Below are 13745 nucleotides of genomic sequence, written 5' to 3' on the forward strand. Positions count from 1 at the left end.
GATTAGAACAACAGCATCACAAGACTCGACTCCCAGTTCCTGCAGAAGGAACATAAATAACAATCAGATGCATATCTATGAGTTGTTTAGTAAAAACTAAGACACCCCCCCCCCCCACCCAGTGGAGGATGGTGACCACATGCTGACCACAAGCACATAGACCCCAGACTGACTGAAGCCACCAACCAATGAGATTCCGGAAACATCACCTCACCATCAACCAATGAGCCAGAATGTCCAGGAGCTGATCAGGCATCCTAAGACCCTCTCCCCTAACACTTGCTTAAAAGCCATCAGGGAGTTCGGGAGTCTTTCGAACATGAGCTGCCCTTTCTCTTTGCTTGGCGCCCTGCAAATAAATCCTTACTTTGCAGCAAACATCCCCTGTCAGAGTTTGGCTTTTTGTGCCGCAGGCCCACAAGCCCTAGCTCTGTTACATTAGAAAAGTTCTTTATTAAAAATCTATGGAAAATTTTTGACAAAAAGTTTCCAGTGGACTGAATTAAAACTTGAGGTAAGGAAGGACTACAGATAGTGGCCAATTTTGTGGCTTTCACAGTGTTCAGATGTGAAGAATATTTTTGCATCTCCCAGAAACCAAATGTAGGAATTTGTTCCATAGATGCTACAATTGTAGTTCTTGGAATTTAGTTTTCTCAGTGAAAGGAAATGTCCTGAAATGGACAGTAAACTGAATTTGCATTAGAAAACTTGATTTTTAAGTCTTTCTTGTTGGGTGTCTCTCTCCTCCTCCCCATTTTAGTGGTAGAGCTTTCTCATCCCTCTGAGGTTGGAACTGAGGGAAGTATGAGTCCTCAATTAACCAGTGGTGTGGTCTAATTCGTGCTCTCTGGACATGAAAGCTGTTCCTCATGAAGGGAGTGTACTGGTGCTCCAGTAACATGAGACGGCTTCTTGATTTCCCCGTGCTCCATGCTTCATTCATCCACTAAACAGTGAGTCTGCATCTACTAGTGCCAGACATTTCGTGAGAGGGCAAGAGAAATGCTTACTAAGGAAGAGCCTTACTGCCTTCAAGGAACTCACTATCTAATGGTATTTCAGCCTTTGTTCTTACCACCACACCTTCTGTCAGGACACTCTTCCTTGGCTAATCTCATGCTTTATTCCTCACCACTCATCTCAGGTATCATATTCTTCTGGAATCTGTCCCTCATCCATCTCCATCCTCACAGGATGCTCCTACCCCCAGCCAAGTGCCCCTCCTCTGTGACCCTACAGCACCCTATGTCTCTTTCTCTCACATATGATACTGTATCTCTGTGTTTTGTGTATCACCTTTTCCACCACTATTTCCTCAACTACCTTGTAGACTCTTGGAAGGTGAAGACAGCATCTTATTCCTTGTAGTCTTCTCACTAGAATGCCTGGTATCTAGCAAATGTTAAACAGATGTTTGTTTGACTGAATAAAATGCCAAATATATACAAAGATATTTGGATTTACTACATGGTAGATGTTAATAATTTTTTGTTAAGCAAGGTTAACAATGACCTGGGGCGAGCATTCTAGGAAATGGTACACAGTAGGAAAACCTCTGGGTTTCACTGAATTCTCTCAGCTGTTCCAAATGCTTCCTGAGTGTCACTTGCTGGAAGGTAACTTTTGTGAATACCAACTCTACTTGCTCAGGACATGGCCACAAAGCCTTGATTGGGGTTATTCCTCTAAATTTAGCATTTTCTTTAGACTTTTCTGAGTAAAAAGTGCAATTTTTATAGTATGAGAGCTTTTGGTTAGTTTAGCTACATTAATTTGTGGCTTTTTTTTTGCATTCCCTAATTTTATCCTCTTGAAAATACGTATCGCTTCTGGTGTAGCCTTGGGTTGCAGGAGGTCACACACTTAGTAGTGACAGTTTTGAGTGGGAAGGAGCGGTAAGCAGAGGAGTTTGGACTTGTTCAAACAAGGGACACCAATGAAACTCTTCTTAGACGACTGGCCAGGGTTGGCAGGCCCAGAAATCTAGGATAATCTAGAATTCCTGGGATTCCTGTGGATCTGAAAAACAGCAACTTTGACAATCTGACATGAGATTGTCTAAAACAATCTCATTTCTCCAAAATCCTTAGAAATTAAAATGGCTTAGACCTTTGAAAATTAGAGTCTTATGAATGGATAGAGAAAAACAGATCCCCCGGTACATACAAAAATTCAGAATGCTTCCAATCTTATCTAAAGAAGTTAAGTCAAAACTAGAAAGCTCTTTCAACTATTTAAAGTATTTCATGATTTGTTGGTACAGCAACTTGGAGGTGGTATATCTGCTTACAAATCAAACATTTCCAAAAGTTTTTTTTTTTTTGATGAAATAAGTACATACAAACATAAGGAATCAAAAGAAATTTGTATTTTGAAGAAATTTGATTTTTGTGATTAAAGCTAAGTAATACATTTTATATATTACAAAAATATTTTTAGTATATTTTCTTGAAAATGCTATAGACTTTTTCTTGTTGTGCAACAAAATAGCTCTTAAATAAGCAATTCTTGTATTTGTGTTTCAACCTGTTCTTCAGAATAGCACTTCAGTTGCTTCCTGAAAAGCGAAAACAATACAAATATTTTTAAGAAAATACAGTGTGATTTTAAAATATGTTTTATTAATTTTAGCTTTTTCTAATATTTCATGGTAAGGTTAATAAGGCAAAACTTAGTATTTCAGAGTTTACCAATTTAATGTGCTCTTGTGTGGAACCATGGAGAGAGAATAGTGGTGCTTATATATTGTATTTTTCACATTCAAGTTTTGTCATTTTATTTAGTGTAATTTCATAACTCTCTTAAAAGTAAAATACTGTTAATTCAGAATGAAAAGTTATAAAAAACCCATAATTTCATTTCATCAATGGGCTATGATTTGAACGTGCCCCACCCCCAAATTCATATGTTTTAAAGCCTAGTGTCCAATGTGATGGTATTAGGAGGTAGAGCCTTTGATAGGTGCTTAGGTCTTGAGGGTGGAGCCCTCATGAATGGGATTAGTATTTTTATAAGAGACCCCACAGAACACCCACCCCCTTACACCATGTAAAGATACAGTGAGACGTCTGCAACCCAGAAGAGGGGCCTCATTTGACCATGCTGGCACCCTGACCTCAGACTTCGGCCTCCAGAATTGTGAGAAATAAATTTCTGTTGTTTTTAAGCCACTCAGTCTTTGGTATTTTGTTATAGCAGCCTGAAAGGACTAAGACAATAGTGTTTAAGTCTTCTTATGTCTTAACTGAAGAATGATAGATTATTTAGTAGCAAAGGGGAAGCTGTTGATTAATTTTTTATCTGAAAAAAATGTCCTAAAAAACACCAAGAAGAATATCATTTACTAATGACTTGAAAATAGAATTTTCTGAATTTTGTAAAATCCCAAAGTTGTCAAGTACAAGCAGGAAGAAAGTCAGTGAAGATAATTAGGAAAAAAATGCATTTAATGAGGAAACACAAAATGAACAAATATATAATAAGGAGTACCTATACCTTATATTTTAATGCTTCTGGGAAGAAACAAATGAACTTAAGCAATACCTATCACACTATTATAAAATAGACAACAAGTTTTACTTTTATTAGAATTCTGGAGACAGGAAAACAGGCATTAAAATACAATAACTTGTGTGTTGGTCTTTACCTTTTGTCTCTCAGCTCCAAACCCACCCTGCTATATTAGCTTTAAGAGGCCAGGGCTGGGTCTCTTCAAAGCGTTCTTCTCCCTTGACAGCTGGTTTCTAATTAGTTTCTACCATGAGGAGGGAAGAACGGATTATTTCCTCCTGAAGTCCCAGCCTCCAGTTGTTCTGCTACTCCCAGAACCGGCCTTATTGTTTCCTTTCATCCTGACCTTATTTATTTTTAAATTTAAAATCTAGTCTTCGCTTTTACTACTGAAATATTTCAGTATTCTTCTAAATTATTACCCCATCTCAAATTCACGGCAACTCGTGGCCACAGCGAATGGTTCAGGAATGGGTATGTGGCCCAAGCAAGGTCAATGACATAGCTTTGGGACTTTTGCTGGAAGTGCTGGGAAAGAGGTTTGCTCTTTCTGGATTAGCTGTTGGGCCAGTAGACTGTAAACATGAAGATGCTGGTGGTACCTGTACCATGAGGGTTGGGGCGCCTGATGAAGAGTCTGCCTGGGAGTGAATCTGCCACCAAGAAGAATAGAGCTGAGAGATGGAGAGACACAGGTTCTAGATGATGCCATTTGAGCCCTTGGTTCTCACTGTGGCAGAAATCAGACTACTTCTGGACTTCTCCATTAAGTGAGTTCACTTTACTGCCTAAACCAATTGGAGCTGAGCTTCTGCCCTTTGCAACTGAAAGAGTCCTGATGTAACCTGCATTTCTCATTCCCCACACTCTTATACGCCATCCTATAGTGTGAAAAACATTTCCGTAGGGTGGTCTTGTCTCTACCATTGAAGCTCTAACTTTCTCAATGGCTAAGATCGTGTCTTTCTGCCTGTGGTGCCATGCTGCACTCAGTCTTTATTTAGTAAACATTTTCTGGTACCTCAGTATGTGGAGACAAACAGAGAAAAAGTGAACTGTGCTTACCGAGAATTCAGTTCAAAATCAAAACTGCCGTCGTAAATATTTCCAAGAGCAACACTCTTCCCACCAGACAGCTGACTACTGTAGTCACTGTCTGGGCAGCTGTGCCCACAGCAGATACTTTGCTGTTGCTGCTGCCACCGCCGCTGCCGCTACTGCCACTGCTAGAGACAGACTGCGCGGCTAGGCTGAAAGTCCTGGACTCCACCTGAACGACGCCATCCAGGATAAATTCAATCTTAAAATCTTTTCCTAGGGAAAAAAAAATCATCACAGTGTCTGACTTCCTTTTATTATTTGCTTGCTGTCGTACAATTCCAATTGGGTTTTCATTGACTTACAAATACTGTGTAACCCCTAACGAAGTATTTTTGGAAATTGAGTCAAATAAATTAAAGTATAAACAAGTGTAGAGAGGGTCTCAGAGTCAGAAGAGTTCTATCTGCCCAACAACTATGGGCAGGAGGACTCTGGGTAGATTTTCTTTCTGCAGCATCAGTACCTACTTCTTAGGGGTTCTTTCCTAGTGCCCAGAGGCTGTTTGAAATGAAGGACAGTAGGGAAGGGAGGTGAGGGTGAAATGAAGGACAATAGGGAAGGGAGGTGAGGGTACTGAACCTCTGTCTGATCCCCATACACTTGACCGAGAAGTGAAGAAGCTGCAGCCTCAGTTGGGGGAGGTGGGGATGGATACTGAACTTTTTATTTTGAAAAACTTCAAACGTAAGAGTTGAAAGCATAGTACCACAAACACCCATACGCCCTCGACTTAGACTCAACCATTTTTAACTGTTTTCCACATTTGCTTTAAGTCAGATGCTATTTTCGTGTTGCAAGATCGTGATCCCTTTCTTTTTACCCAAGGTAGACAAGCTTGAAGAAACACGTTAGATATATTTAGAGTGTGAAACACCCATCTAAATATTTCTTAATCCATATGTTAAACCTTCCCACAGTTTTGAATATCAGTTAACCAATATATTTTTCCATGACATAATTTCTTCTTGGACTACTGCTATCATTAATAGTGGTTACCGTAAAATAGATAGCTAGTGGGAAGCAGCCACATAGCACAGGGAGATCAGCTCCGTGTTTTGTGACCATCTAGAGGGGTGGGATAGGGAGGGTGGGAGGGAGGCTCAAGAGGGAGGGAATATGGGGATATATGTATATATATAGCTGATTGACTTTGTTATACAGCAGAAACTAACACAACATTGTAAAGCAATTATACTCCAATAAAGATGTAAAAAAAATAAAATAAAAATAAAGTGAACTGCCAAATTAAAAAAAAAAATAGTAGTTACCATACAGAGCAGAATGTGCAATACTTGGCATAATTCCAAAGTTTTCATTCTTCTGTTTTTTTTCTATTATCTTAAAAAAAAATAATGTCTGTTTTCATTCGTCTTTTCTTTTTCAGGAGAGAATATATTGACCACATTGTGCTTTCTATAGCAATGCATTCTATAACTTTCAAGGTGGATAGACATTGTTCCATAGAATTTTCTGCCACTGTTACAATTCCTGACAATGGTGTTTTTAAGTCTTTCTTTTTTTTCAGTTTGAAAAAACTGAATTTTTGTGGCAGGCATATTTTTTTCTTAAAGATTTTGATTGTGAAGAATTTAGATATTTTTGCTTTGTTTTCATGTTTTTTTCTCCTGCAGTATTGTGAGGAATGCCAGGCTAGGCTAGTGGAGAGGCCACTCCATGGAGGAGAAGTGAAGAACTCAGCCAAAATCCAAGATCAAAACCTCAGTGACACGACTCCAATCAAGCCATCCCAGCTGAAGGCCCAGACGTCATCAAACAGAGATGAACCATCCCAAATTCCTGACCCACATTATTGTGAGCAGATGAAATCATTGTTGTTTTGAGCCATTAGATTTAGGGCTGGTTTGTTAAGTAGCATTAGAAACTGAAACAAGTGCTGTGTATCACATAGGTTGCTAAATAAACGTGTCCCAAATGTTATTATCCATTAGTAATATTATTTTAATCCAGATTGTTCAAAAGATGCAGTCTCAGCTGTTTATTTTCTTCTTCCACTTTTTTCTTACCTAATTCTCACATTTTTATTTTCTGTGTGAGAAACTACAACCCATGCCTTCTCTACCCCGTGGCCCCTGCCTTGCTCTTTAGGGAGCTATAAGTAGAAGAGGGTGTGGTGCCACTGGATCAGGCTGGCCTAATCTGCAAGGGGATTTCCCACAGTGCAGTAATTAAGTGGGATACCTACTAGAAAGTGTTACAAGAAAGACGCTTTATTCATTTTCTTACATATGCTTTGTTGTTACTGCAGTTTTACAGTTAATCTAAAAACTGGCTAACTGATTTAAAAATAATAAAGAGATGACTATATTTGACCTTCCTTACTATACACAACCCGAGAACTGAAACCCTACACTTGATGGAAAAAAAGCAAGACAGAAAGCAAGAAATAAGGAAGGAAGGAAGGAAGGCAGGCAGGCAGGAAGGAAGGGAATTAGAAACAATGACTGTTCTCCACAGCAAATAAGATAGACACTCTAAGGGAAGCTTTGAACTCTTAAAGGAAATATACTGGATAAAAGGAGAGCACTATTTTGTTATCACAAAAACATCAAAACCTACATTACTGCTTCAGCACTCCAGTGACCTTGGTTACGTTGGAACATTGCCTTTGGAAGTGGTAGTTTGGAGACCTTGATCCTCAGGTTGGGTCTTTGTCACTGCGCACCTCTTGAGTCCACCTTCCTGGGGAGGTGGGCAACCTTCTCTCAGGCAGGGTTCTTGTCAAGTTCCTCATTTCCCATAAAAGGGTCCCAGTCCTACTGCCATTTAGGCTGACTGTTAATGAATTAGGCTCTGTCCTTAGTCACCAGGCTTACTGGACACTCCAGGTACTTGTCCCAGAGCACAATGTTGAACTCATTGCCACTGGATTCCCATCAAACTCTAGGTTGAGATATTGTTGCCCAGTAGGCAGATCAAACTTATCTGGTGTAGGGCATCATCAAAGCACGAGGAAACAACAAATAAGGAAAAAATTCTTTTGGAATGATTTTAGCTTTTGATATTTAGTTCTTATGGAAAAAAAAAAAACCAGATTATTGTTAGGTATTCTTTAACTTCTCTTACTCTTTACTTTGGCTTCTATTCTGACCTTTAGTGTGGGTGTGTGTTTGAAATAACCGTGCTTAGAAGAGTGAGGACCACAATAAAACTTCTTCAGGAGTTCGGGCCTATAAAGGTTGAGGTAAACAGATTAACGGAGGCCTGTCTCCAGTACAAGGAGTCTATTTCATTCTTTTCTTTTCTTTTCTTTTTCAGTTTGTAGCTATTTAATGATGAGGTCAAATTTGTTAAATCTGGCGATTGCTTGAACTTCAGAGGAGGTTGATCCAGTGGCTCTGTGTTGTCCTTGATGACCTGATTCTTCTGCCTTCCATGGGTAAGCATCATCATAAGGCTGTTTTCTCTCATGGTGTATTTCATTCTTTTCGATACTGAATAAGCTATCATCAATAGAGGCCTGTTTTTTGGACATATCATTTTTGCCTTGGTAGAAAGGCTTTTACCAGTTGGAGTTATGCCATCAATCCATATGAAGATAATATAAGAAACCTCACTGTGGAAGTTATGACTGTATTTACTGTTGAAGATAACATGTATTTACTGTTGAAGATATCATGTATTTACATGTTGACGATGTCATGAGTATACTTCATGAGAACTCATAGGAGACATTTGTTCTGATCTCAGAGCAAGCTGTGATTCTCCACAGCAACTGGTCTATCTGCAGAGGACTGTGAATCATGGTAATGTTCATGTTTTCTCCTTTGCATTGGCTTTCAGAAAGACTAGAACCCACCTTCCAGCCCAACTCTGAACTCCTGTATGGGCCATTAAAATTTTATAACACTATATTATCCTTTCTTTTCTTGAATTTGAAAAATCTATATATTAAGTTTTCTTATTATAAATGTCATACATACATAGTGAGAAAATTTAGAAAAATACACACATGGATAAAGAAGAAAATACGAATCATGATATAATTTTGATGTACATCCTCAAGTTACCTGTTTTAATTCCTTTAATTGCTTATTTTATTTTTCACTTTGTTGTGCATATTAAATATATTTTTGTAAGCTAGACATTCTGATTTCTATAATTTATTGACCAGTGTAGTATAGACTGCTTTGTTCATTAAAAGGAAATTATAATTGTCCCTATTTATGGGTATATATGTGAGGATCCAAAATAGTACACTCACCTGTTCTAAGAAGAGTAAGATCTGTGTAGTTGGCCCAACAGCTGCTAAATGGAATTGTTGTATTTCCACTAAGACCACTGATTTGGTTATTACTGGAGTCCTTTAGTACGGCCTTCAAAGTCAGTGAAGTAATCCCAACTGATACACAATTACCCTAAAGAAAAAAATAGTAGAGAATTATAACAATTGTCCTGTTCCCATGCTTTTTTTAAGAAAGATATTTGGAACTTTATTTTTTTTAATGCCTCATTTCAAATTTTAAATCTATAGAAGCTCCTTTTCCTGCACAAAGAGTTTGGGCAGTGGAGCAAATTCACTGAAAAGAAACATTTTTAAAACAGCAAAAGGTGATATGCATAGATATTAGTCCAACTTTGAAGAGGCAGTGCAATCCTTAGGTTGCCAGTCTACCAGGATTAGTGAAGTCGGTTCACCCTCCAGAATTTATAGCTTAATTCTTCCACTTAAGTAAATCTTTGAGTTATAACTTACATCAGCATCTACTGCCTTTACGGAAGGTTGCTGAGAAAATGGCTGTCCCAGCTGTGTTGCCACCGGCTGAGTGATCACTGACAGCGAGGACAAAAAGGCCACATGATGAACAGGAAATGCAAACCTTTCAACCGGTTGGGCAGTCACCTGTAAATGGTCATGAGTGATGAAGTGGTTTTCACATGATAAACTACATTCAGTAGCAAACTCATCTTAGCCAGGCTAAATGTTATATCATTGTTTATTTAAAAGTATGTTTAATACGTTGAGTCAATATTATTATAATATTTCCTCTAGAGCAAATTTATGAAGCATTGTCGTAAATAGTCAAAGCAAAGCACATTTTATACCAATACATAATTTTTAGAAGATAGGCTCCTTTTTCAACTACTTTATCATTTTAGTAATACTGTAAAAAAATAACCAACAATAAATTAGAAAGACATGTTCTCTAAATTATTGTATTGAAATAGAAAAATAGTTAAAATAAGAAATAAGCAACGTTTTAAATAGCTAAAATGCATTTTTCTAGTCACATTTTCTTACCTTAACCCAGCCAGAATCACTTGGGCTGGGGATAGGACTGGTAATAGACATGGAAGAGATATTAAATCCAAGGATACTACTGGTTTTTCCTAAAATTACAGCTTGTCCAAGAGAACCAGCAATTTCTTGGAGTTCAGATAACTGCATCTGACCTATGAGGAAACAGTGTTATGACATGTGGATTATAAGAATATGGTATAGTGAGAACACGTGAGAATATCTCACTTTCGTTTATGTTTGTGCTGCTCGCTCCATCCACATTATAGAATTCTACAGCTCTCTAACTGTACATGAGCTAAACATGACTAAGTCATACTAAGGAGGTCAGGAAAATAAAAAACTCAGTAGAATATGTTTCTTAAGCTGGAATTAAAGAAAAAACAAAGGTAGATAAAATAAATTCAAGAAAAATGAGTGAGAGCATGCTGAGAAAACTACTTTCCTCTGTCATCCTTTGTTTAGAAGTGAAGTACTATCATGTATGTCTATCATCACATATCACTTTTTAAAGATTGAGTGTTAATTGTGGAATGGAAGGATAATTAACATCATCGGGTTTGTAGTATGAATTAATCAGTTGCTAATGTTAGCATTAAATTACTAACAAAAAATTGTTATTTGCTCTGGACATTGACGATTTTCAAGGTTAATTCTAACACTGTAGGTAGTTTCTGTTCCCTTTTTCTAGCTTGGCAGTTCCTCTTAAACCTACTGTCCCCCTAATGCTCTTTACGTTATGAAGGGACACCTCTACACGCTGTACTCCTTTTGTGAGAAGCCTGGAACTCTTGCTTGAACCCTTCTTCTACTTCACCTCTCCCCCACACCATTTAATCAGTTCTCAATTTCTAAATCTGCCTCCACTGCCCAAATCCTAGTTAACCCAGCAGCAGCAGAGATACTAAAACAGCTTTTAAACTGGCTTTCTTGTCTCCATTCTCTCCCTCTTGCACTCCGTTCCATACACTGTAGTCAGAGTGATCGTTTAAGAAACAGCAGCCAGGATGTTTTGGTGTACTGTTCCTACGATTCTAGCACTTACGATTCTTCCGCATCCACAGTCATGCCTTACGGACTTCAATCATTGAGTTTCTTCCATGAAGGCTAAGCCCTGAAGCTTAGCGTGCTCGGGAAGAAGGAGGCAACGCTCTCGGGCAGCAGGTCTCACGCGACACTTTGAAAATCACACTCTTGGGGAATTTCAGTCCCTGTCCATTGGAAAGGTGTCTTTGGTTGATTCAGACTCTTTGGGGTAAATGGCCGTCTAGCGGGCTCCCCCCGCCACTCCCTCCACACACTCTCCTGCAAGATGGCTTCCCAGGTAGGAGGGCTCACGTGGCAGCAGTACAAAGCAGCTTCATGTCCATACACTACAACTACCACCTCTCCTCACTGGTTTTCGGTGCAGGGTGGCCAATCTGACCAGGCTGCACTGTTAACAGGTTCTCTCTGACCATTTGATGTGTGAAGGCATCCATTTCTGCTGACTGCCTTCTAGAAACCAAAGATCTTAACTTGAAGAGCTCTTATTCCTGACATGACTCTTTATCCAGAGGTCCCCTCAGCACTTAAGTAACTGCTTTCTAGGACATCTGGGAACTTCTGGATCTCCTGGCACTATGTGAAGGCTGTGGGGAGTTAGGAGTATTACTATGAATACATGCACATCTTTCTTGCCACTTCCCAATATTTTGCTGTGATGTCACTCCTTGCCAGGTTGTAGGGCTTTCCTCAAGACCTCAAACCCTACCCCAATCTAAGTCTGGGAAACATGCCATTGGTCTGTCCTTCCTCCTGCCCCTATTTCCATGTTCTTAGACTGTATTATGCCTGTATCTGGATAAATCTAACAAGATAAAACTGCTTTAAGGGGGTGGAGGGTGGGAGAGGTTATGTGTGAAGCAGTTTAGATCACATATAGGAAATAAATCACAGTTTCTTTGGACATCTGAGTGGCTAGTGCGGTAAATACTGGACCCCAATACATGTAAGGGCTTACCAGGGATTTCTAAGAGCCAGTGAGCAATCTATATATGTGGGATGGACCTGCTACAACTCCTAGACTAAATTAACAGACTATGTTGAGCCCAAAGCCCTGATTCTGTAGCTACAAGGAAATACAAGTTTGATGAAGGAAAGTAACCTATGACTGGGCAGAGAACATCACTGTGAGATCTGGTTGCAACACAAGCCTATGCTTCCTGTTTCCTTCAACAAAGAGAGTTGATCAGCACCTCATTCCATTCATGCAAGCCTTTGCACAGGCTTATCGCCACAAGGGAAGAACCTTCTGCCTGCCTAACTGGTAGAATTCCAAAACAGCAATGTGGCAGGTGCATGGGGTTAAAGCTCAGAAGCAAACCTCCTGGAGAAATGAGTGATGACCCCTAGTGGCAGAAGATGAGAACTTCACCCAGTACCTAAGTTTACACATAAGAGAGCCTGGGAGTTTAATGAAAAAGATGCTGGACAGGAATAGGGTAATCAGGATTTTCTGAGTCTGAAAATCATACAGCGTGGAGGCTCTCTTTATGAACAAGTCTTATTTGTGAAACTTTTATAATAGTAGTCAATTATTTGACCACATTATTAAGTGGACCCTTCTCCCAGGGCCTTGAAAGTTAAAGCCCCTCCCAGGACTTGTACAAGTAAAGGGTCTTTTAGCTTAAGCTTCATTAGCTGGATGGTAATATTCCTCTGACAGAGACCCAGACCTCATCTTCTTGGAGAGGGGTATGCCTAGGTGAGAGTACTTGTGCTTGACCACTAGAGACAACGGTACAGTTGGGAATTAGCAGCTGGGGATGCGATTGCATGTCAAGAGGCCAGGAAAGTTCAGTTGCACCACAAGAGAGGCTGATACAGAGCAGAGAAGACCACCCATGCTGTCGCAAAGACTATGAAGACAAGAGGGCAGCAAGAGGGCCTGAGGTCAGGAAAGCCCTTTGGTATTCAGATACCAACTTGAACAGATGGAGAGGAAGAAAATCTGAAGGGCTGAACATTTACCCAAATGCCCACCCAAACTGAGTCACCTTAAGGAAATCATAATTTAAGCCAGCAAAATTTCCTCTGATGGGATAGCTGAGCTTATTTTTATCTCTGATACCTGGAAAATAGGGTATGAGGGACTTCCCTGGTGGCGCAGTGGTTAAAAATCCCCCTGCCAATGCAGGGGACATAGGTTCGATCCCTGATCCGGGAAGATCCCACATGCCGTGGAGCAACTAAGCCTGTGCACCACAACTACTGAGCCTGTGCTCTAGAGCCCGTGTGCCACAACTACTGAGCCCATGTGCCACAACTACTGAGCCCATGTGCCACAACTACTGAAGCCCGCGCGCCTAGAGCCCGTGCTCCACAATGAGAGAAGCCACCACAATGAGAAGCCCGCGCACCGCAACGAAGAGTAGCCCCTGCTCATCGCAACTAGAGAAAGCCCGAGCACAGCAACGAAGACCCAACGCAGCCAAAAATAAATAAATAAATAAAATTTTTTAAAAAAGGAAATAGGGTATGAGGAGTGAGGGACAGAGAAAGGGGTGATGGATGGTAAGGCTGATTAGGTCAATCATAGAAATTAAAGACAGAACATATTCTGGCACATTTGCACTTGTTAGTATAAATATGTGACTTTACTCTGGAAATCTAACCCACCACTCCACCTCTCAGAATCGTCTATTATGTCCCTTAGGAAAACATCCACTGTCCTCTTGGCTTACAAAAGGGAGACTTCTTGTGGTTTCCCACAATCTAGCACCTGCCTCCTTCTCAACCTTGTCTCTGGCAGCTTGTCCTTCCTGATGCCTTTGCTGCAGACCTATTGGACCCTTTCCAGTTCTTCAAATATACCAAACTCACCAACTACTTC

General features: G+C 39.9%; 1 protein-coding gene across 1 annotated transcript in view; it reads right to left on the minus strand.

The window, feature by feature from the left end:
* Window positions 1-405: 405 nt before the first annotated feature.
* Window positions 406-13745, minus strand: part of PKHD1L1 (PKHD1 like 1) — a 153494-nt gene continuing 140154 nt past the window's right edge. The window contains exons 74-78 of the mRNA XM_082364165.1: window positions 9875-10026; window positions 9329-9475; window positions 8837-8990; window positions 4579-4827; window positions 406-2560 (exon numbers count right to left, since the gene is read on the minus strand). Of these exons, the coding sequence (XP_082220291.1) occupies window positions 4586-4827; window positions 8837-8990; window positions 9329-9475; window positions 9875-10026 (695 nt within the window). The 3' untranslated portion in view covers window positions 406-2560; window positions 4579-4585. The remainder of the gene's footprint in view (window positions 2561-4578; window positions 4828-8836; window positions 8991-9328; window positions 9476-9874; window positions 10027-13745) is intronic.

The sequence above is a fragment of the Balaenoptera borealis genome, assembly GCF_965194805.1.
Source record: "Balaenoptera borealis genome assembly, chromosome: 17".
NCBI lineage: Eukaryota > Metazoa > Chordata > Mammalia > Artiodactyla > Balaenopteridae > Balaenoptera > Balaenoptera borealis.